At 41.7% G+C, this 22796-nt stretch overlaps 1 protein-coding gene across 1 annotated transcript; it reads right to left on the reverse strand.

The window, feature by feature from the left end:
- Positions 1-561: 561 nt before the first annotated feature.
- On the reverse strand, positions 562-21555 carry PDE6B (phosphodiesterase 6B). The gene is made up of 22 exons (XM_054397767.1): positions 21145-21555; positions 18793-18945; positions 18376-18465; positions 16052-16192; positions 14875-14949; positions 14725-14789; positions 13675-13741; positions 13479-13526; positions 13151-13300; positions 11844-11987; positions 11277-11342; positions 10515-10661; positions 8824-8931; positions 7976-8085; positions 6902-6989; positions 6252-6352; positions 4826-4933; positions 4002-4065; positions 3191-3265; positions 2161-2244; positions 1721-1877; positions 562-620 (listed from the first exon to the last, which is right to left on the reverse strand). Exons 1-22 carry the CDS (start codon positions 21553-21555, stop codon positions 562-564), a joined length of 2511 nt encoding a protein of 836 aa, XP_054253742.1.
- Positions 21556-22796: the final 1241 nt, after the last annotated feature.

Consider the following 22796-nt stretch of genomic DNA (forward strand, 5'->3'; position numbering starts at 1 on the left):
AGCAGTAGCCTAGCCAAATTCTTTGAGTGCAGAGCTATTATCTTTGTGTTTCTTGGATTTACCTGGAATATTAACTTTTTAGAGCAGTTTAAAGGCTTACTATGGTCAGTTTTCATGCTTTATCCCTACCCACAGATTTCTTTTTCATATCCTAACAGATGCAGGCTTAGATAGGATAAATTTTGGCTCTTCTTCAGTTTTCCTCCTCTGCAGGCTATAGTTGCATACTTTGTCAGTCACATGGAATTGTGTGGAGCAAGTTGTGAATTTTACTGGCCCCATTAGATTTGGGGTAAGAAGTGTTTCAGGGCAGGAGAAATGCTCTTCCCTAATTATGTAACCTGATTTATTGGGTCAAACATTGTTCTGACTTGCCACATGCCATCTGACATCAGATGTATTCAAAGGAGCAAGAAACAGTGCAAAACTGGCTCCACACCATCAAGAAGAGATGCAGTTAAGGCAAACAAGATCTAGCCTGGTTGGTCATACACCTAATTAAAGTAGTAGAACAGTCCAATTAGGGATGTATTTGTATGCCATAATACTATTCTTTCGTATCTAAAGTATGCTACAGGTTTTGGAAGCTGGAGCTGTTCCTCCGTTACAGGTTATTCCATCTGCCACATAAAAAAAGAAACACAGAGTTAGAGGCACAGTCATAAATGTCCTTTGCCATCAATACAGGAGTTTCTGTAGCACTGCTACGCTATCTAATGAGCAATGTAGGTCCTATAGTATAGATTACAGGTACTAGCTGTAGTACCTGTAGCTAGAGCTGACTGCTGTGCAATATAATCATACTTGTAAGGCTGCTTGGAAAAAATGTTAGTAGAAACCTTCCTCATTTAAATACTGGTTACTAGAGAAATAGTTCTTCAGAAATTTTCCAAATCATTGCTAAAGCACTCACTTTTGATATTTTAAGTTAATTACTATGAATTAAACCAAGTTAAGAGATATCTAGATAGTCTTAATAATTCCTGAACTGACCACTCCATGGGCTATTGGGATTTTGTCCAGTTAGGAGTGCTAGAAGACTTCAGGTGTAGTCTCTTTGGAGCTGAGGCACTAGGTTTTGACAGATGTTTGGTCAAACACTTGGGAGAGGCCAGGAGAGCCTTCTGCCTTCGCCTTTCCGAGAGTCAAAAGAATCCTCAGGCTATCAAACAAGCTGTCACCCAAAGCCCACTGTAGCTGATGGACTCCAGTGCTACTCAGGCTGGGTGCACAGATGAAGTAAAAAGGATTATACCAAAATAAATTGCTACTAGTACTACTACTACTGCTTTCTTCTACCTAGTATCTGATCTGGGCTAGCAATGGGATGAACTATAATTTCTCAAGAGTTCTCTCTAGGAGTGTGTTTTCTTAACTTCTTCTGCTTCATGACCTTTGTTTGCTACAGCCCTTGTGTAAAAAAGGATGTCCTCCTGCTCTTTTTCAGAGACATACATATACTGCAAAGAACTTTCTATTGCATGGCACTTGTGCTGAATGCAGGCCCATCAGTGTCTCAGGCACTAGCTCCTGGGCAATTGAGCAGGTAGCCTTTTTCACAGCCTATCATGGTGTCTTCAGACTTGCAGTAGAGCAAGATTGAAGAAACTTATTCTGGGTATCTGATGCTGCCATGTCAGCAGAGCTTGCTGTAGATCTGGGAAAGAATTGCAAAAGTATGTTTTTGAGTTAGAAATGAAAAGCTAAATTTTATTCTGACCTGTCTTTGCTGCCATCTTCTCTTCCTCTTTCTTCTTCTCTTCCTCCAGAGCTTTGATTTTTGCATCATACTCATCAGCACGAATCTTCCACTCATTTCTATTGTTCAGCAATCCATCAAGCATAGGCTGAATTTCCTCATGGAAACGGGAAAATTCCTGACCAAAATACACTCATCAGTACAATGCAATTGTCCAGAGGCAGCACTTGTCCATCACACCCCAGAATGGAACCTGACTCCTTGCCTCCCAGGCTAGCTAATGCAGGCAAAAATTAACGGCACAAAAAGGGAAAATGCTGCAATGCCCCAAAAAGGAGCAGCTGTTGCCTCCTCTATCTGATCCTCTCCCTGTGGGTAGTGTTGTTGCACTGGGACTCACTCACCTGGGATTTGAACCCCTGTTGAGAAGGATAGAACGTGCAAGGGAGCACTTATTTTACCTTATAGACGAATGTGCACACAAAGTCGATGAAACCCACTTGAAGTTTTGGAAGCTCAGCAGCTTTCCTCCGGTCCATCATAGGCTGCAGGAGGACACAAGTTTGTGATTTATGAGAACACTTCATTGAAAAGCACACTTCTATTTTCTCCCCAAAACTGCTCTGTTGTGTCAGTTTGGCAGTTCTGCCATGCCATTCATCAAGGCTCTCCGTCACAGCCCTCTTTCTCCACTGCAGAAGAGTGAAGAGTGTTCATTTCTTTGGGTATTTTAGCACAAATTTTAGGCAGCTCTTTCACTGTCTATGGATGATGAGGAGGAGAGAATATATTTCTCTTGTACCTCTTAACCCAGATACCTGAGAGACTGTTCATGTTATAAAGGGCTGAAGAGGTTTTCGGTTCTCTACAGCCTAACTGAACACAAAATTCCATTTTTTTAAGGCTTTGTTGCTTACTGTATCATTTGTGTTACCTCTGTCAGTGGAGATCATAGAATCATAGAATTCTTAGGGTTGGAAGGGACCTCAAGGATCCTTTGGTTCTACTTAAAAAAACCCCAAACCACAGAAGTGGAGGCCACATCAAAGAATCATTTTTGTCTCTTTCAAGACCAAATTTAATATTTGTTATTATAGTAGAAAAATTATTAAGAAACATTTCTTTAATGCACTTTCATTTACCAGAAATAATTCCTGGAATCTACAAAACTTGTGTTTGTAGTTCCTATATTTATCGAAAACTCTGCTTTCCTCTACAAATGTAAGTATTTCACTTTCTTTTTTTCTGTAAGGGACCAGCAAAATGTCTCCAGTCACACCTTGCTGGTTCACTGGGACCCATTTTACTACATGGAGAACTGGACAAGCAACTCCATCACAGAAGATCTGAGTACCTACTTTACTAACGGATTTTGGCAGGCACAGTGATTTCAGGAAAACTCAAGAAAACACTGAAAGCAGCATTGCTTGTAGTAAGACTGCTGAAACTTGCTATCTGAACTAAACTGTCTAGCTCTCGCTTGCTACTTACAATAGGCTGTTGCTGAAGGACGCTTATTTCTAGGTCTCCTTGTTCCCAGAACTCAGCTGCTACTAGCAGAGCTACCTATGTTACCAAGGAGGGGAAAAGAAAAGTTAGCACTGACTTTGGCTTTATAACTTGATGTGCTCCAGTCTCCACCAAGAAGCAAATCTCAATTCTAGCCCCTCTCTTTTCTGCTGGGAAGGGCAACAGTAGCTGTGGGATTGCATCCTTGAAGGGATAGCTCAACAACCTTATTGCACTAGAATTCATTAGTCCACTTCCTTAAGAAACATCTCCAAGGATTTGTCTGTTGGTCACAGTTGTGGTTTCCTAGTATGATTTTCTCAGTTGCCTTTCCATGCTGAACTGGAAGGTGATTTTTATCCTCCTTTAAATCCTCCTTTTATTCTCCTTTTATCTTCCTTTAAATTTTAATGTTTCTTAGCAATTTTTCAAGTATAGTTCAGGGAGGAACTCATAAAGGAAACCAAACAACTGAGCAATAAGCAGAGACTGCTGTAAAAAACACAACCTAAATGTTATATGCAAAAATATCTCACAGTAACCCAAGAAGGTAAATACTTAGGTGGTTTTGGGTTTGGGAATTTTTTGTGGTTTTTATTTTTTTTTTTTTTTTATAAATGTGAGTCTTCTACAGAATCCCCAAGTACTGCCCTGAAGATTGCTTTATCAATCAAAACCATAGTTATTCTAAAGTCTTTTGGTAGGAGACTGAGTCAGCTTCTAGATAGCTTATGAAATTGCATTACTTCAAAGTATAAACTAGAGAAAGCTAACAGTAGATCAAGCACCTGACCTTACTCTGGACTTCCCAAGGCTTTGTGATTGCTGACAAATCACAGGCAGTCATCATCATGGCCCTAAAAACAGGAAAGAAATCAGTTTTTTCTCTAGAGCCTGTGACCAACTCTTGCAGGCTTAGGATGCTTGTAACCCAGTACTGTGTCCAGTTCCCTGTTGGAGGGATAGATAAACCTCCCTGCTGGAGGTTGCTGTAACTGTCATGACTCATAGCTGTGACACTCATCAAAGATTTCTCTCTTAATTAAAATATATTTGTGCTAGGAAGCTGCTTGCTTCTGGCACTAGGATTTTTGTTTCTTTAGTCATTGCTGACTCTTGACTTTGGAGTCACATTTGTGGTTCTCTCACGGAGCTGCTGCAGTGCAGCCTGCAGCAAGTTTGTAGATGCACTTTTTCACCAGTGCAGAGCGTCCTGAAAAGCATCTCTCTGGTCATGACAACAGCACTGTGCAACTCAAGTTGGTTACCACTGGGAAGAATAACTAACAGATTGAATTCCTGTAGATTTGCTATTGCAGCATGCCCTTGCCTGTGGCCTACAGGGTGGTCTGGTAGGAGGATATGACCAAATGGATCCTGCATCTCTTTAAGAGTGTATGATCAGAAGGATATTCTAAAACCAGTCACTTATATGGATGAAGAACCACTTTAAGTTTTTTTCCTGGGTTTTTCCCTCCTGCCTCTCCAGAAGATCAGATCTGAGTGGACAGTAATGTATCACATGCTGATTTTGCACCAAGTGCAACACAAGACATGTTCTGTAACTCTCACCAGGTAACAGCATCACTAACCTTTCCAGCAGAGCCTTTTACTCACATGACAACCTCTTTCTTTGTTGTCTCCAGAGACAGGTATTCAGTCCAGGCAGCCATGCTATCGTATGTCTTGGACTCATCAACAATCTTTTGAAACATTGTTCTCTTTCTTTGAGGGGAAAAAAAAAAGAGAGAAAAGAAAGGCTCTCAAACAAAGAAAAAAATGTGTTAAAAGCAGATGGCTGATCCTTGTATTGATAACCCTTTCAGAAGCATTTCCAGTAGTTACTGCCCTGGCATTCAGGTCCTCAAGGATCCCCCAACAAAGTCAAGCACCATTACCTGCTTCTCTTAAGTAGGGAAAACAATTGCAAATATCTTAAAAATAAGTACAGTGGTGAAACATGAGCAAGAACTTGAAAGTATGAGTCGCTGCAAGACAGAGTTGCTTCCACCTTTGTTGGCGGCACAAGAAAGCATTTTCCCTGAATGTTATGCAGACTGTGGAAACCCAGAGATGGCTGGATTATTTACGAAGGCTTTATGTATTTAGTCTGACCTTGTTAACCTTATTTATATACCTTAAATGTAAGTAGCAGACTCTGGGTAAGGGTTTATACACAACACACCCATGCTTTGTGTGGCCTGAAATCTGGAAAAAAAAACCCAGCTCTTTCAAGTGCTAGCAGAGAAGACATTTAGGCCAAATGCACCAAGTGACTTGTGTACGTGTTCTGTCCCTATCATTTTTCCTGGGTCTAATCTCAACCAAGTCTTTACTTGCAGACCATGGACTAAGAAGGGCAAAGACCAGTTTCTTTGTACCTGGTAAGGAAGTGGTGGTATTTGTTCCCATATAGCAACCCTACCTTCGGAGTAAGAGGACTGGGTATTGTACCGTCCCTCATATTCCTCTTTTGTGGACTGTTTATTTTGAATAATCATTCTGTAAAAAATCACAGAAGTACTGTCTGGTCTTGGTGCTTTATTTTGAAAATACATTTTCAAAGCTCCTTGCTAATTAGGAAGTTGTATGCTGTTGAACTACAGCCTTATGTCCCATCAAGACAATGCATGCTTCCCCAAGACGTTTAGCAATTTTGGGGTGTGAAACAGACTATGAACTGGATCTTCACCTGCCATGGACCACTTGTTATTTGGATTTTGCTGCTGTAGCAGAGAAGGTAATGTAGACCTGACCAAGTCATTTTCCATTTGTAGTGGCATAGTGTTAGGTTTAAACAATAAATAAGACAACTCTTCTGCCTTGTTTGAAATAGAGGGTTAAAATGTCACATATATGATCTGAGAAGTAAAAGTTAAAAATTCTTTTGAATTATTTGAGTTCTCCCTGCCAGCCTTGATACCAGCATGCTGAGAGGCAGTGTCTGTTAAGAGGACTGCTGCATGTGGAGCATCTCAGACCACAGCATCCCTTTTGCCAGCTGCTTTCTGCACTTCACACGTAGTATGCATAACTGACTTACTTGAAGTAGAGTGCCAAGTCTGTTGCTATAATGGCAATTTCCATCAGGTGAATCATGTGCTCATGCTGTCTGCGATTGAGGTTCTGACATATATTCAGTGACTGAAAAGCAAAGGAAAAGAAGCTGCAAAATCCAAGCATTGTGTTGTTGTAACCTCCTGGCTATCTCCATCTCTCGAATGTGCTCACTTTTTTTTTTTTCTTTCTTCCTTTCCCCCCTCCCCCTCTAACCCCCAATATCTTCAGCTTGTTCTCTTAAGATGAGCCATGTTCACCATATATTGGTGCTTTGTCAGTGTCCTAAAGCTTGTTACACAATGTGTGCCCAAACCCTGGCCCCAGTGCAAATTTGCCTGAAATGAAAAGTTAGCTGGGGGAGTATGTCAGGCTTGACCTTGTCAAAGGGGCTACAGAAGGAGAATCCTGTATTTAAGATATTCTTATGGAGATAACAATAATGGCATCTGAAGAAACCAAGAGATGCATTTAGCAAGCTTATGGATTTGGGTCCTGGGTGAGCACAGAACAGGTGGGGAGTGAGGCAGCTGCAGTTCCTTGGGCATCCAAATCAGAGAAAGGTCCTGTGTTAAACTGACAACTCTGCTGCTACTGAAAACCTTCTTTATCCTTACGTTACAGTTCACTACCAACCTCTTCAGAGAGCAAAATTTTTCCAAATTCCAAGTGATGTCTCTCTAAAATTGAGGATCCGTGAAGTTTAGCTAAAGGATTTTGAGATCTAGTTGCATAAAGAAAAAATTAAAGAAGTTAGTGTAGCCCTTAAAAACAGTTGTCCCATTTTATATTCAATTTTGTCACACACATTAAGCTTGACTCATTTAAAAAGGCTTAAGAATAATATTTAATAGCTAATGACTTCAGTCTAGCAAGACTTTCATGACACTGCTTATAACTATTTGTACAAAGTATACAACAGTATTCCAACTACAGATGTAACCCAAGATGTTGCTTATGACTGGAGTGTTATCATTCAGCATAGTAAGCTTGTTAAATTCATGGATAACTACATGTTCATACCTAATAATAGGAACAGGAAAAAAAAAAAAAACAACCCCCCCCAAAACCCCACCAAAACAAAAAACAACACCAAAAAAACTTCCAACTCAGCAGTCCATAGACACTTTCCTAACTGAATAGCAAGACTCTCTTGTATCCAAAACTCTAGCCAGCCTCACTTGTATTTTCCTGAAGCTCCAGAAAAGAAATAACAGAATATAGCCAGCAAGCACTGAAGAGTAATCTGGCACTACCTTAAGTGACCACCAAAAGCTTGACTAGTCAGTAAAACCATTCAACTATTTGTCTGTAGCTAATAACTACCTACTGAAAGCAGTACCTTCACACTCAGAAGTGCTTTGTTTCTCTATTCCCAGGATGCTTCTGGTGGCATCCTGAGTCTCCTGTGATGCTCAGGCTAATAAATTCCTGTGCTGCACTTGTTCTACCCTGCAATGATTACGTAGAGTGTTGCTTTAACCAAAGGAGCTTTGCTAGGAGGTGAAGAAAGCCCCAGAGAGCACCACAAAATTTTGGTTTCTGTACTGGCCCAGGTGCTGCAGCAAGCTGAAAAGGAACATTTGCAGAAGGAGGTTGTTACCCTTTTGCATAAACTAGATCTGTAATGGCATTCACTGTGATCATAGCCTGATCTCACTCCATGTGAGAGCAAGAGTAAATGTTTTGAAGTAGTAGGAAAGTGCTTACTTCATTTGGTAAAGGTTGTTGGTACCCCTGTGGTCGATATCGTGGCACAGAGCAGCAGTTACCATTGCAAGGGCTTCCAGGTCTGTGTAGTAACGCTTCAGTTTGCCTGTCTGGAAGGTGAAAATTTGCATGTTGTCTGTTATTACCGCTTGGAGAAAAAGGCATTGGGCTGTGGGTTCTCCAAGATGAATTACCCAAAGGATTGTCTGGAATTGGCAAGCATAATTCTGATCCAGTTGTGTGGGCCATACTGTCTGCACTGGGTCCTGGTGCTGGTAAAATCTTGGTGTGGAGTAGCAGTGTGACACCTGCTTTTCTTGTTGGGGTACCTCTTGTCCTGAGTGCCTGTGAAAAATGGCACTTGCCACACTCACTCTAGCAATAGCCTCACACCCATGCCTGTCTTGTCTGCAAATGGAAAGTGTGAGACTGTCACCACGGCAGCCAGCTAACTTCAGTCTGGATTTTACTGTCAGAAGCTATTGAAGGAAGGGAAGTCTTGTAGTCTCTCTCCCCTACCCTGCAGAAAGATTTAAACTGAAGGATTTGAACACCCTGCACTTTGTTGATCTTAAAGGTCTTTTCCACCTGAAACGGTTCTAGGATTCTCTCTGTACCTATGGGAACTTAAAGCACTCTATTCACTGGGCAGTATTGGCTGCAGCTGTAAGTGCAATGCAAGGACTGTCACTTAAAGCAAAAGGAAACCTCATTTAATAGGACCTATGACAGGAATAATAGGAGTAACAAATTCTTATCCTACACCAGGATTCAAAAGGGGGCCCTGAATATCTCCTGGGTGGAGTACAATATCTCCTGTAAATAAAACTGAGGTGGTGTTACCTTACCATCAGGAGCGTGAACATGGTCTGCGCTACATTGAAGCCGTGACGCCAGTTGTGGTAAGTTATCTTCCGGTAGCCTTTGCTGACGGAGTACACAAATCTTACCAGGACCTGTGAATTGGGGAAGAGGATACTAGGTCATGTGATGAAGCTGCTGCCTGTTGCTCTTGCAGAAAAGACCACACATAGAAGTCATGAATGAGGTTCCAACCATCAGGGGTGGCCCCAGGAAGGAATAAGGAGCTGTAATATCATCAGATCTCCTTGATGGTGTTATTGTATCAAAACCTAGTGAAGAGTTAAAGGGAACACAGAAATGTAGCAAGTATAGCTCTGTGCTTTCTAGTATTCCTCTCATGCCTTATTTTTTTCTTCCTTCCCCTGAAGAAAAACAAAATCACAGAGATGCCTGTGGGGGAAACAAGAAACAGCAATGCCTAGAGAGAAAGGAATTTCATCCTGCTGTTTGCAAATATATTAAATTACTGCATTGTCAATCATAAGATTTGTCCCTTCTACATCTTGTGATTTACTAATGCTGATTTGTGGTTTACTAATACTGATATGGCTCCATCACGTAGAGCTGCACGGTGTTTATTTAATGTAAACAATTGCAGTATAGGGCATTAAACAATAAACTGTTTTTTTCCCCCTGAATTCTAACTCGCCATGTGTACTGCCTTTCTAGCCATACAGATCTTCTCATTAGAGAGAGAGTTAATTATGGAAGAGTATTCATTTTTAAAAAAATTGACTGCTCAGAGTGGCAGCAAACAACGACTGCTTTTTACATCTGTATCGGGAGTTAATTATTCTAGAGCAGGTATTTTGAATACTTCTTGACACTAGTATGCTGTAAATTAGAAGCACGGAAGTAATTCCAATTCAGAGCCCTTCACTTCCCTCCTGCTTCCCAGCCTGCCTTTCCAGAGCGAAAACTCTTCCTGCAGTTACTACGGTTTCCACTAGATGGAAATAAACCATCTAGTTTCAGCACACGTTGTTTGTTAGTACCTCTTGGAGAATGTGCTGAAAAAACCCTTCGGGAACAGAAAAGCTGAAATGCAATTTCACAAGTCCTGCAGAAGCTGTGGCAAAAGCGATGAGCTTGCACATCAGGGATTATGGAGTCCTTATTCCCACAGAATCACCCCGCTTCTGTTGCCAGCAGTCAGGACATTGGTACTAAGTGCATCAAATAAAGACACATTTATGTTTGCAAGAGGAAGACAAGCAGAAGGACCTGCCAGTTTAAGTTTCAGCATAGTGGGATGACAGTATACTATAGTGTGTATATATGTATGTACATACTATAGCAAACAAAACATGTACACAAGTGTGCATAGTTCCAGGTTGTTTGGGGAAGATGTAGGATTACACTGTGGCTCTGAGTGGCATTAGATACAGCAAATGCAAGCAAACCCACAGCTGTAACAGACAGCGCAGAGCAGAAGAGGCCAGCGTCACACTCCAACACCATGTGTAGTGACCAGGGATTTTGAGAGGTGGTTTCCCTGCCCACAGCAGAGTGAGGGGGGCTCAGAACACACCTCCCTCCCCCTGGGAGTGCCAATGAACCCAGATGCCTGGCTGTTCCGTGACCTGCACAGTGCACACATGAAGCCAGACCTCCACCATATGGCAAGTCTGCTGGCCGTCCAAAAGAAGAGTCTCTAGGGGTTGCCAGGTCCTACCTCCTGTGGGATCTGGAACTTTTTCACCACTCCAAGTTCATAGTACATCTGAATGCCACACTTCACCAGCTCTAGTTCAGTGCAGTCGAAATCGGAGAACCTGAACTCATAGATTTCGAATTTGGTGGGCCCTGGGAGTTCTTCTTTCTGTAAAAGAGGTGGGATGGTTTGTTGCTGTGCTACTTATGCCATCCCTAGAAATACCCAGAATAGGTTTTGCTTAATAAAAATCAGACTGATACTGCTGGGAACTTTCAGAATATAACACATAAATAGACTGAAATGAGCTTTTCATAACAACTCCTCTATGTGGGAGAAGAGAGAGGGCATTTTTGGCCAAGTGAAAGAGGTATTTCTTGTTTTCTGTTTAGTACTTTTCTTGTCGATTTGATACAGTTTGGAGACTTGAAACTTGACAGACCACACAGTGAAATACTTATGGCACTCCGTATTTACTCCAGAGAACAAAACACATGGTGGGTCAAGGTTGCTGATGTGTTTCCAGATGGACCTTAAACCACTTGAGATAAAGTGGCCAAGAGCAGGTACTTCCCAGGAGATGGAGAAGGCATTTGGGGCCACGTGATAATAAAAACCTCAAAATCACACAGCAAAGGAAGGCAGGATATGCTTTGCCTTCACCATTTGCTGAGTGCCCTGTTGATGTGGACCAGTGTGCCACCACTGGGAGCTCTTTCCTACAGTCACACAGGCAACATTTTTTTGTCAGGGCTGTCCATTCCAGAAGTACATTGCTCTTACCAGGACGCTTGCCAGCTCCTCTTCCTCACACTCACTTGGCTCCTTCCCCAGCTTTTCTCGTGTTGGCTGCAAAGAGCATGGATGTGTTAAACTGGTGGCTGAACCTTACTGGACTTTGCACTGTGCTGTTCTGAGGTGATCAAGGGCAGCTCTCATATGCAAATTTTGTTTTTTTTCCTGGACCTTACATCTACTTATGGTCTTTCAACCATTATTTCTAGTAAAAATATTCTCCGTCTTCTTGATTTTGCTTGGGGAATAAATCATCTCCTCTTCCCCCCCCTGCAGGCCAGCTCTAAGCAGTACCTGCATAAACCCACCTCAAGGGCTGGCTTTGCTGAGGAAATTAGAAAGGACACAGTGTGGCAGCATACCAAGCTGAAGGGCAGACCACAGAGCTAAGGAAAAGACTTGCTCTGCTGCTGTGCAGTAAATGGGGCCCTGAATGCTTCCTTGACATTGTGGTGGCCAGAAGCATTTCTGTGGGATGGGAGACCTGTGTCTGTGCCATAAGTCATGGGCCAGGTCAGCATACTTGGGGGTGTGCTGCACATTGTGAAGCGTTACCAGAATTTCCTGGATTTCATCCTTGTCACATTTCACATGGTAGAGCACCATATCCTGAGCAATGTCCTTCCTGTTCTCCAGCTTGTTCATCTTATCATACGTGTCTGTGTTGAGTACTGACCAACCCAGGAACTGTGTCAAGGACTTGGCGAGAGGAAAAGAAGGAAAAGCTGAAATAACCAAAACATTCTCAAAGACAGAGAAATATAACACTGCCTGCTATATTTTTAGAGAAACAAAAGACCCACTTTGCACACACAGAGAGAATCACATGGAACATTAGGGGCTGGAAGGGACTTTGAAAGATCATCTAGTACAACCTCCCTGCCTAGGAAGGATCACCTAGAGCAGGTCACACAAGAACACGTCCAGGCAGGTTTTGAATGTCACCAGAGAAGGAGACTCAGCCTCTCTGGGCAGCCTGTTCAAGTGTTCTGAGCAACCATGTGTTTGCTCCCAACAATTACTTGCTCCTCAGGACAGCAGCTCCCCATCTATTGAATCTGCCTAGGCCTCCACAGCATCCATGCAGTGAAGGTTTGAGGACTCTCTGTCTAGTTCAGCATATGGAAAGCTATTTCTGTGTTGTTGCAAAGGTCTTCATGCCTCTGGAGAGGTTTGTGTCAGAATGGTGACAGGAGGTCAGGAATATTAAGGGAGAGAAAGGTGGTCTCATCATCTTTCACATACATTTTCTCACACTCTGTGCTTGCTCTCAATTTGTCCACAGTACAGTGGGAAGTTCAAAATTATTTTTTTCCACAGTCTTTTTGTTTAATAAGAAAAGTCTATGGCCAGAAATATTCTGACTAGTAACAGATGCCAAAAGTTGAATGCCTATATTGAACTGAAACTAGCATAGGAATATTTCTAGGCAGCAAGGTCTTTAATCACAGCTGCTATTGGAAGAGTCAATGACCGGCAACGATTTGTGCCTTAGTTACACAGACAATCTCTGTGTAATTGCTTGAAGGAGTTGCCCAGCCAGTGTGAGCCAGTTGTGATGGATATGATGACAAGCCAGAATGGTTGTGTTAGTACAAGGTAGATGCTCGTGGCTAGGTGTCCAATCCAAGAATGCTAAAACAAAATTATGCAAACAAAGCTGGGTTTCCAAGACTGAAAACCTCCAGTATTTCATATAGTTGCTTTCAAAATGATCTATAACACCTCTATAAACAAAACAAAACACAAAACAAAACTAACTTTTCTGCAAAACCCTGGGAGATGCTTTATGAGTGTACAGTGAGCAGTTGTGACCTCTTTCAACCAGATGAACTACTTCCAGCTGCAGCAAGGAACTATACCTCCATGAGGGTCTCATCCTGTTCGTCAAACGGTTTCCCGTCTTTTCTGTTATAAAATGTGACAACACCAACAATTTCTTCCTTTTTGTTGACTATTGGCATGGAGAGAACATTTTTGATAGTCCATCCTGATTCATCTAGAGGACCTTCCTTGAAGCAATAGAAAGGAGAAAGATACCATGTTCTTAATATGTTTTCTAAATACATCATCACTCCCATTTTACATCAAAGCTACAGAAAGCAGTATCTATATGCCTAATACTGACTCCAAATGACATTTCTGAAAACAAAGTAGAATCCTTTATGGAAATGGAAGTTTTCACTGTACCTGAAAGTTAAACATCTCATCCGCAGCAGCGTTCATAATGTTGCAAATCTAGGGGATCACACAAAAGAAAAAGTTTTCCAATACAGGCAATGAGATGTTTAAATACCAAAAATAAACAAACAAACAAAAAATTGATGACAAGGTAACATCAGTGTCACTTCATCTCAAAAAGCCTTGAAGAAGCCTAAGTACTTACAAATCCACTTTCAGCCACGTATGCTGGCAGTCCAGTAACTAGTGCCCAGTGATCTGGGGTAGGATTTCTGAATGAAAGAAAAAACACACAGGGGAAATTAAGGAGCTATATTTACTGAAGAATGATAATGCAGATGAAATGTTTCCAGCTGTTTGCACAATCCATGTTTACATGTTTCACTCTCGGTTACCAAATGGTTCTGCTACTTTCAAGGGACTCGTGTGAAAGCGAACATTTTTCATGTATCTAACTCTCTTTCAAGGATTCACTACAAGGTAACTCATAAAATGTTATAGCTGGGAGTGGGGTCCATGTTTCAGACCTTCAACACAGAGGAAGACAAAAGAAAGTTCCTGGCTAAGAGTTCCTGCCAGGCTGAACTTTTGAACACTGCTGTACCTACGCTTTCAGGGACTTTGTTGCAGCACTTACACCAATCAATGCAAAGTGGTATGATTAGCATTGAGTAGAACTCTTTTTAAGTCAAGTTTGCCCGAGATGCCCATGATTCCTCTGAAAATTCCAGTGGCAAGAAGAGAGGGGGGAGGAGGAAAGGCAAGAGGTAGCTTTGAAATGAGGTCAGTGAGTGAAAGATAAGGAAAAGACAAAGAAGGTGGAAGACAGGCAGAGGAGCAGGAGTGACCATGAGAGGTTGGGAAGGTAGCAGAGGGATGAGGGGGAGGGCTGCTACAGTGGGTTCCTCAACACAATGGCTGGGCTCACCCACTGCTACAGGTAAGGCACCAAGGAGGAATGATGCCTCAGCCTGGCATGGAGAGTGGCAAAACTGGAGGCTGTTAAGGCAGCTCATGTCTGCATCTAAAAAGAATCATTGGTTGCAGTGACTGACTTGCAAGCAAGGATCCCAGTGACCTGTAATAAATCTTTGTCCCACAGACAGGTGAGTTAAAGCATCAAATTACATTTTGTCTCTCTTAATCTTATGCTGGTCCTTTGCATACCTCCTCATAAATGTCTTTTAATCATGGGGAGACTTGGTTTTAGCTGCACTCTGTGTCAGTACCTAGAACACAGAAACTGAGCACTCACGGGATGACTTTGATGTCCTCTTTTCCATGTAATATATAATCAATGACCTTGTAGAAGACTATTTCCTACAAATGAAAGGAAGAGTGGTGTTAAAATTAGTGCCAATCCAGCCAAACAGGAGAGAGTTTAAGAAATCTGGTTCTCACATACTCTGCCATCAGGGGTGCGAGGTCCTGAGTAGGGGGGAACTTCTCCCAGCAAGACTGGCCACAGGTCAAAAAATTCCTAGTTTTAAAATGAAGGATGTATTGTTAGAGTAGAAAAGTGTGTTCTGCTTTGAGTCTCAAAGTCACTACTGCTCCACCATGCTGGTCTTCTCACTGAATAAACAGCACATGAAATAATAAGACTACTTAAATCTTGGGCAGCAGAATGTTATATGAACATCAGGAACTGTCAGGTGTGTTACATAGCTGTCTATAGTCATAGGCTGCCTATACAAAGGATGCTGCTTCATTCAGTGACTAGCACAGAGCTAGTACTCACAGAGCAAATGGCTGTGTCAATGTCAATATTTTATGTAGTTTTCATTTTCCAGAGCATGACCACAGGGCAGGTCTACTACTTGCTAACTTGCTAAAATGAAAGAATTTGTTGTTGTTGTTGTTGTTGTGTTTTCTTAGGCTACATTCTTGTCTGGTGACAGATAATTCTGAATCTGTCACTGGGCGAGATTCAGCTGGTTGCTACTCTGCAATTCAACAATTCTGTTGAGGTTAGTTGAGTAAATCTGAAGTTTATACTGGTATAATCTTGTCAGTGCTGGGCTAATGGTTGGACTTGATGACCTGAAAGGGATCTTCCAATCAAAATAATTCTGTGATAAAGCTGATGAAAATACCTCTATCAGACTAGTGAGCTTTTAATACACCTCTTCACAAGGCAGCATGCTACAAACACTGGCAGTGTGGTGGAGATCAAAGATCATGGTAGCCTTAGTCAGTTTGTCCATGGAATAAAGCAGGATTCCTGTGACAAGGATGCTGTGTATCTCCCACATATAGTTGAACAAAGGTGCAAACATCACACCAAATAACCACCACAGTAATAGCCTAGATTCTGTCATCTTAATTTCCTGAAGCCAAATCTATCTAAAAGCACATGGTTGAGTCCTTAAACAAGGTGATGCCTTGTTGCTGAGGGTTTCCACAGGTATCTCATTACACTTCCAATATACCCAGATGTTGTGAGTCTGTGCTTATGTTGTGCTCTTTGACCAGGATTGCCACAGTCAGGCATGTTAGCCCTTCCTTTGTCTTCCCACACATCACCTCTCGGTGGATAGCAACGATGTAGGAAGACGCATGATGCACATGTGAACACTTACCTTTTGCTTTGTCATGTCCAGGAGACCTACAGAGTACCGGTCACAGTTCAGGTATGCTCTCACTGTGTAAAAAGCTTTGTGGAACTGCCTCTCAATATCTGTCAGTTCCTCAAAAACCTTATTAGCTGACCACAATAGCACCTGCAGGATAAAATACACATGTAAACATAACCTTGTCATGAGAGCTGGACTTTCCAAACATGTTTGGAGTTACAAGGAAACTACTAGTGTTTCATACTACAGTTCCTGAGAAGTGCTGTGGTAGCCTAAACTGCTAAATGTATTGCAAATATATATAACTGCCTTGCTTATTCACACTGGGAATTACTAGGAAGGATGCACTCTGGAGGAAGAGTCAGGTCACCATGGAGTATACCGGTCTTAGGAATATAGCACAAAAAATTAGTAGTGCCAGATGAAGGGATGTCCCCATTTACAGTTTGTACCTGTAAGTAGAATCTTGCACCCCAAAATTTTTAACACTGAAAGTGTTGCAAATTCTGGAGGCTGGAGTTGGAAATGTCTGAATTAAGACTTTCCTCAAAGCCTTTGCACAGTGTCTTTTAGTGTGTGCATCAGCCTGTGATCCTTTCCCCGTGCCTTATCCCACAGAGGTACCCTTAAGAAAGCTGTTGATATAAGGTTCTTTCATTTGTAAAAATTGAGATTATACAGTGAGTTAAAGGAAAAAGTTAGAGAAGACATGAGCAGCAGTGCTACAGAAACATGGAGAGCTGTTACCTAAAGCTGTCTGGACCTGTGTTTTGAAAAAAAAGTAGTTAGGAATAAGAAGCAGTTATGAACAAGAAGTACTGCTACATGGCCACAATCTGAAAAAGTGTTTCTCACCTATTCACTGGGCCCTAGTAGATATTTTTGACAATTCTGATCTACATCAGTCTCTGTTTCTAATTCATAAACTGAGTCAACTCTGCCACTCCTCTATAATCTGAGGTGTTCAGTGTCACTGACCTCTGAGAATCCCTCAGATAGAAACCACTAGAGGAAAACGAGTTATGGTTTATTTTTGACATTTTATATTATGCCATAGGTAGTGCAGAAAGCCACAAACCCAGTGAGGATGAGTGAGAGAAACATCTGAAGAATCATCAGTTCATGGAATCATCTAAAGACGTTGGGCAGAACGTGTTATATGTTCTTCCAATAAGACTCTTACACAGTATCTGAGCACAAGCAGACTGAACTGTCTTTGCACAAGCAATTTTACATCTTTGCAGCTGGGAATGCTCACTCTGTACTTTTGTACTTTTGTACTTTTAACCCTAACACAATGAACCCCATGAAATATTGATAGAATTAGCAGTGTGTTTTGCACCTTGTTCTTGCTTTCCTCCCTTTCTGTGAGATCACAGCAGTGATACATGACCACGGAACTCCTGAGTTCAGCCCCAGACCAGAGCACTCTGTCAGAGACATTAGGTCTTCTACTTCTTGGGTCTCCACTTTGTCTTCTAGCTCCTTCCTTACCTCCTTTCTACTCCTACTTCTAAGCCTTCAGCACGAATAAACCTTTGCCATTTCTAGTTTAGTTGGACAACTCAGCATTGCTAGATGACTGTATCACCTGACCATTTTTAATGTTTTCTGTTTACTGAAAAACTAGATGAAGAATGTGCCATAATGAATTAGTAAGTCTAAGTGCTTAGCCAAAGCTTCTAAAATAAACTTTCGTTCTGTATACATTTGTTGCAACATGCTTTTATCTCCCCATCCCACCAGAGAAAAAATCATGGCTGTCATGAAACAGATAAAATTGCATGTCCTACTCAGTGATAACCAGACTCAATGATGCAGACAGTGATTGCATGTAAATCTCTATAAATTTGAGAGTCCTTTCATAAATCAAGTCATAGAGAACAATGGTGGTTGAATTGTTTCCATTCAGGATACCCTGAAACTTTATCTATGTCCATTTCTACTGAGGGAGGGCAATACAACACACGTATGAGAATCATTCAGTTAGCACTAAGAAGAAATTAGATGGCACTTTTTAATAAGCAGATAAGAGAAAACGCTACATTCTTGTTTCAGGAAAACCCTTGGTGCTTCTAGATTAACACATAAAATGCCACAAGAGTATTTCATAGCCTCAATTCAATGAAGTATCTGGAGCCTGAGCTCTCCGGTTGCTGAGACTAACGAAGGAATATGGGGAAGGAGCAGTATACAAAGGCAAGTGAGGGCACCTTTTTGTTTCTGCTCTTCTGTCACAAGTTCTGAATCAGACTAGCTTCACCTTTGAAATCTGAAGAATGCACTGATTTGATTTTGATATACAACCAGATCTGCATTTTCACTCTTACCTGGCCTCTTCGAGTCTCACAATTATGAAGATAACTCAAGTGATAAATTTTCAGGTTCAAGGAGGCAAAATTCAGGTACTTCAGAAAAAGCTGAAAATGCAAACAATGAGGTCAAGTCATATGCAGTAGTAGCCTTGTGTATACTGGATTTTGTAACACCCTTTCACGCTAAACCCCCTGGATAAATATTTTGCTTTTACACTAGTATGAGAAGGGGCTTAGTTCCCTGTAAATTTCTGGAAAGATTTCTGAGAGAAGCATCATTACAATAAGTCTCTTCTGATAGAGGGTGAATCCCCTGGAGGGAAATTTGCAGCAGTGGCGTTTCACTGAAGCAAGCACCCCTGGTGTAGAAAAATCTGCATTACATGGCAAAAACAACAACTGCTTAATAGGACTAAGCTACTGACCACTTACTGTTTCATCAGAGCTGGTGAAGTATGGACCATTCTGCTTATTAATAGCCAAAATGACAGCAACTAAATCTTTGCCATTCAAGATGGGTGTTGCAAGGATGTTTCTTGTAGTGTAGTCGGTGAGCTCATCAACAAATGGGCTGAACTGGGCACACTGTTCAACAGAGAATTTACAAATTAAACATTTTCTGCAGTGCTTGCACTCTTAAAACCCAGTTAAAGCATAGCCCTTCAATATAAGCTGCCTAAAGAAACTTTTGCTTAATTGGGGAAGAGAAATTAATTGGAAGAACACTGGATGCTGTACAGATAGATGATAAAGCCAGTATCAAGAGAACTGGCTGTGGCTTCTGACTGCAGCATAAATACTTTGTCACTTTCTGCAAAGATTTTGCAGAGCACAAGTTTAACATGTGAAGAACATGGACAGCCTCCAATGGCCATTTTCAGATGACTGCCATCCACTGTAGTACTTCCTCTATTCTTTCCTCCAATCTTGTTAACACTATGAAGTGAGTACAGCCAGTTGCCCTACAGAACTGTCTGTGGGAAGTTCACTTGGTTTCATATTTCCTCTACTTTTGCCTGGGCCATGAAGCTGCTGTTGACTTGCAGCTTGCATGAAGCCATTTACCCCTCATTTCTCTTGAAAATATTTCCCCAGGCATTCCCTCTCATGTTGCTGCGTCTTTGTGGATGGGATGGCAGATGGTAGGGAAGGTATCCCAATGGACAGTGCAACTGACGTCAGTGTTGTGTCATTCCTGATGCCCTCCCCCTAATCTAAGAGCAACCCATTCCTGGACTGGGCTGCCCAGGGAGTTGCCTATGACGGAATCACCATTCAAAACACTGGGAGCATGACAGGTCACGCTTCAGGGGTAGCATGAAGGGAATTCACCGATTTGTTCCTTGTGTGAACATTGCTGTCCTCCCCATACCAAAATAAAACAAAACAGAGAAAGGGCAGTGCAGGGAAGGCAGGTAGCCCATCAGCTCACCTGCACAGGGCCTTACTGACACCATCATCATCTGCCAATAGAGAGCACAGGGATGGTCTTACTGACCCAAGATCTTCCTGTGCAGCTGAGTGAGTTGTCAGCTACAAAACTTTCTATTTAATTTACAAAAATTCCCAAAGTTCTGATAATATGATAAATGCTGCACCATAAAGAATAATCACTCCCTAAGGCATCTTTTTGCATACCTCCCCTTCTGCTGGCTGTCCCTGCCACTTGGGATGGATCAAGCATTTAGTCTCTGGATCTCTCTGAAAAAAATTGCCTTGTGGCAATGCCTTAAAGCACCAGGGTAAGAGTGTGGCACTCGGCTCACAGCACTGAAATCCTTCCACGTTCTTGAGGAAATGTTTGAATTCAGACAGCTTTAAAAAGTTTAAGTCACATTCTGATGTTTTCCCAAACCTCCCTCACCCCCCCCCAAAATAATGCAAAACAAAATCAATGTCTCAGTGTGTTCTATGGAGGATGAGAACCTTCTTTTCTGGAAGACGTGGATCTGCTTGTGTTAAGCAACAAACAGATGAACAAACAGATGGTCTCTTTGTAACTTTCAAACAATAGACAGAGTAATCCCAAATGCTTTATTTGGGTTGCATGGATTTTAGTGTTAGCACTAGAGCAAGCGGATTTTTATCGCTGTCATTCAGGTTTACATGATTCAGACCAGGAGTATGGGGAGGTAAATCATGCCAGGAAGGCATAAATATAAATCATTGAAACTCCTTGCATCCTTACTGGTATTGCAGTGTGCAGTGCTTGCTGAAATATTTTTTTTTTTGCTTCTGATGAAGATCACCTGTACCAAGGTTTCAGATAACCTACCTGCTCTGAGGTCCACTCCCTCTGGTAGATAAAAATGCCTCTGAATGCCCTTGGCCCAAACTCAGACAATAAACATTTTCAAATGTCATTTGTGGTGGGAAATAATTTCTGTACTCACTATAAAGTATTTATCTCTCTTTGAATTTACTCATGTGCTATAAAATGGAAAATGCTGTGTGTGTGCAGTGCACATCTGACTGTACCTTACTCTTTCTTCATTGCTGAACTAGATGTGATTTTTTTTTTTTTAAACTAGACAGGCAAGGTGTGAGAGTTCATCTTTGCAGACATTAGTGCCTAATGTAATTGATGTGTGCTTAAGTGCATCAATTCACCTGATCCCACAAATGAAACTGGAAGCACCATACCAGACTTGCTACTCAGGCTTTGGTTCCTACTACACTGGAAGTGGTTTGACCAAGCCCTGCCACCTCTTGACCCCTTTGTCTTACTTTCTGAGTCTTTTTTCTACCAAGTGAACGAATAAATGACATAAATGACAAACCTACCTCACTGACATCCTTGATGTTCATGGTTTTCTTGGTTTGTGCAACGTAGCCCACGATGCCTATGTCTAGTGGATAGACAATCTCACAGTCTGGGGAGACCAGACATTCCTCTAGAGTGCTTCCCTCCTGGATGTTGAAGAGCCTTGTTGCCAGTTCAGGAGTGCCATTTCTCTGCCTGTACATGAAAAGACTGCAGCGATCAGCGTGAATAAGGGACCTGATTCTCCTCAAGGTCTTGAAAACCACTTTTTCCATGTTGATGCTTTCTTGCATGTCTTGGATCAACTCAAAAAGGATGTCACTCTCATTGCTATCACAGGGCTCTGTTCTTAGTTTCTTCTCAAAGTACTGCTTAGCAAAGGCAGGATTGCCATCAAGAAACTTCTCCACGTCCTCTTCACTGATGCTCATTATTAATGTCCTGAGTCTTGTGGTAGGTAGTAATCCAAAGATATGGGCTATGCAAAGAGCACTCTTATTTCTGGTGTAGTTATTAATATTTTGTAATAGAAGGTGTTGTTTCTAGAATGAGCAAGGGTAAGGTAATATTGCAAAGAGATCTTGTCATCAAGAAGAGGTATTCCTTTATAGTGCTGAGGATGAGTCTGTGGGAGGACAGATCGTCTCAACCAAACAGATTAGATGACCTCCACAAGAGCTTTGGGGCAACTTAATCTAAATACAAACAAAAACTGAGTACTCACAATATCTGAAAACACTCTCCTTTAGAAAGCAGAACAGTTCCTGAAACAATCATACTGAAGCAGCAGCAACAGGGAAGAACTGCATCTCCTAATATTGAAATAAGCTCTTTAAAGTCTAATTAAATATACACTGCCTGGGCCTAATCCTTGGCTAACAAGGTGAGCATCTTATTATTTCTACTCTCCCAGATCCCTGAAGCAGTAACAAGTGCACCTTTCACAAAAGAGTACAGTGGTGAGAACAAAACCAGCAGGATAATGTTGCTCTTTCCAGGCTTTCTCTTCTGCTGCATGGTTTGTCATATGCTGCTGTAAGGGCTGTTCCCAAGTGGAAACACCAGTACTTAAACCTTTAGTCTAGGATATGAACTGAATTTGCAAGGTCTATAGCCTTTTCTTCTTCTGAGTAAGAACCAGTAAATGAATCAATGCCTTTGGTGGTAACCTTTTAGGAAGGAATCTAGAGAGCCTCAGGTTGGGGTGATTGGATCGAAGCGCTCTGAGTCGTCATGGGAAGCCCTGCAGATGAAAAAAAAATCCAGATCGCTCAGGAAGATAGAAAAATTTTCTTCATCACTATCAGTGGAGAAAGGGTGGGAATTCTGACTATGAGGGACAGAAGTTACTTCAGATCAGTGAAGCCACCACCATATGTGCAAAGAACAGGTGAGGCTAAGTGTCATACTGGCAGGAAAGATTACATGAAGGCCACTTCAGGGGAATTAAATAATGCACAAGTGTTTTTGTCCATGAGTAATAGGAGCAACTCTCATCCACTGCATGGCTGGAAGATAACAAGCACAACAGCTCAAAGAACAAAGGTCCAGGCTGCCTGCCACTGTGAGCGTGTGCACTAGTGTGAGGGGTGGTGCAAACCAGCTCTAATGTGAATGTGGATGCCTAGAAGAAAGGTGAGAAGAGAAGAAGTTGTGATATCATTTTTATAAA

Source organism: Indicator indicator, chromosome Z (assembly GCF_027791375.1).
Source record: "Indicator indicator isolate 239-I01 chromosome Z, UM_Iind_1.1, whole genome shotgun sequence".
Taxonomy (NCBI): Eukaryota; Metazoa; Chordata; class Aves; order Piciformes; family Indicatoridae; genus Indicator; species Indicator indicator.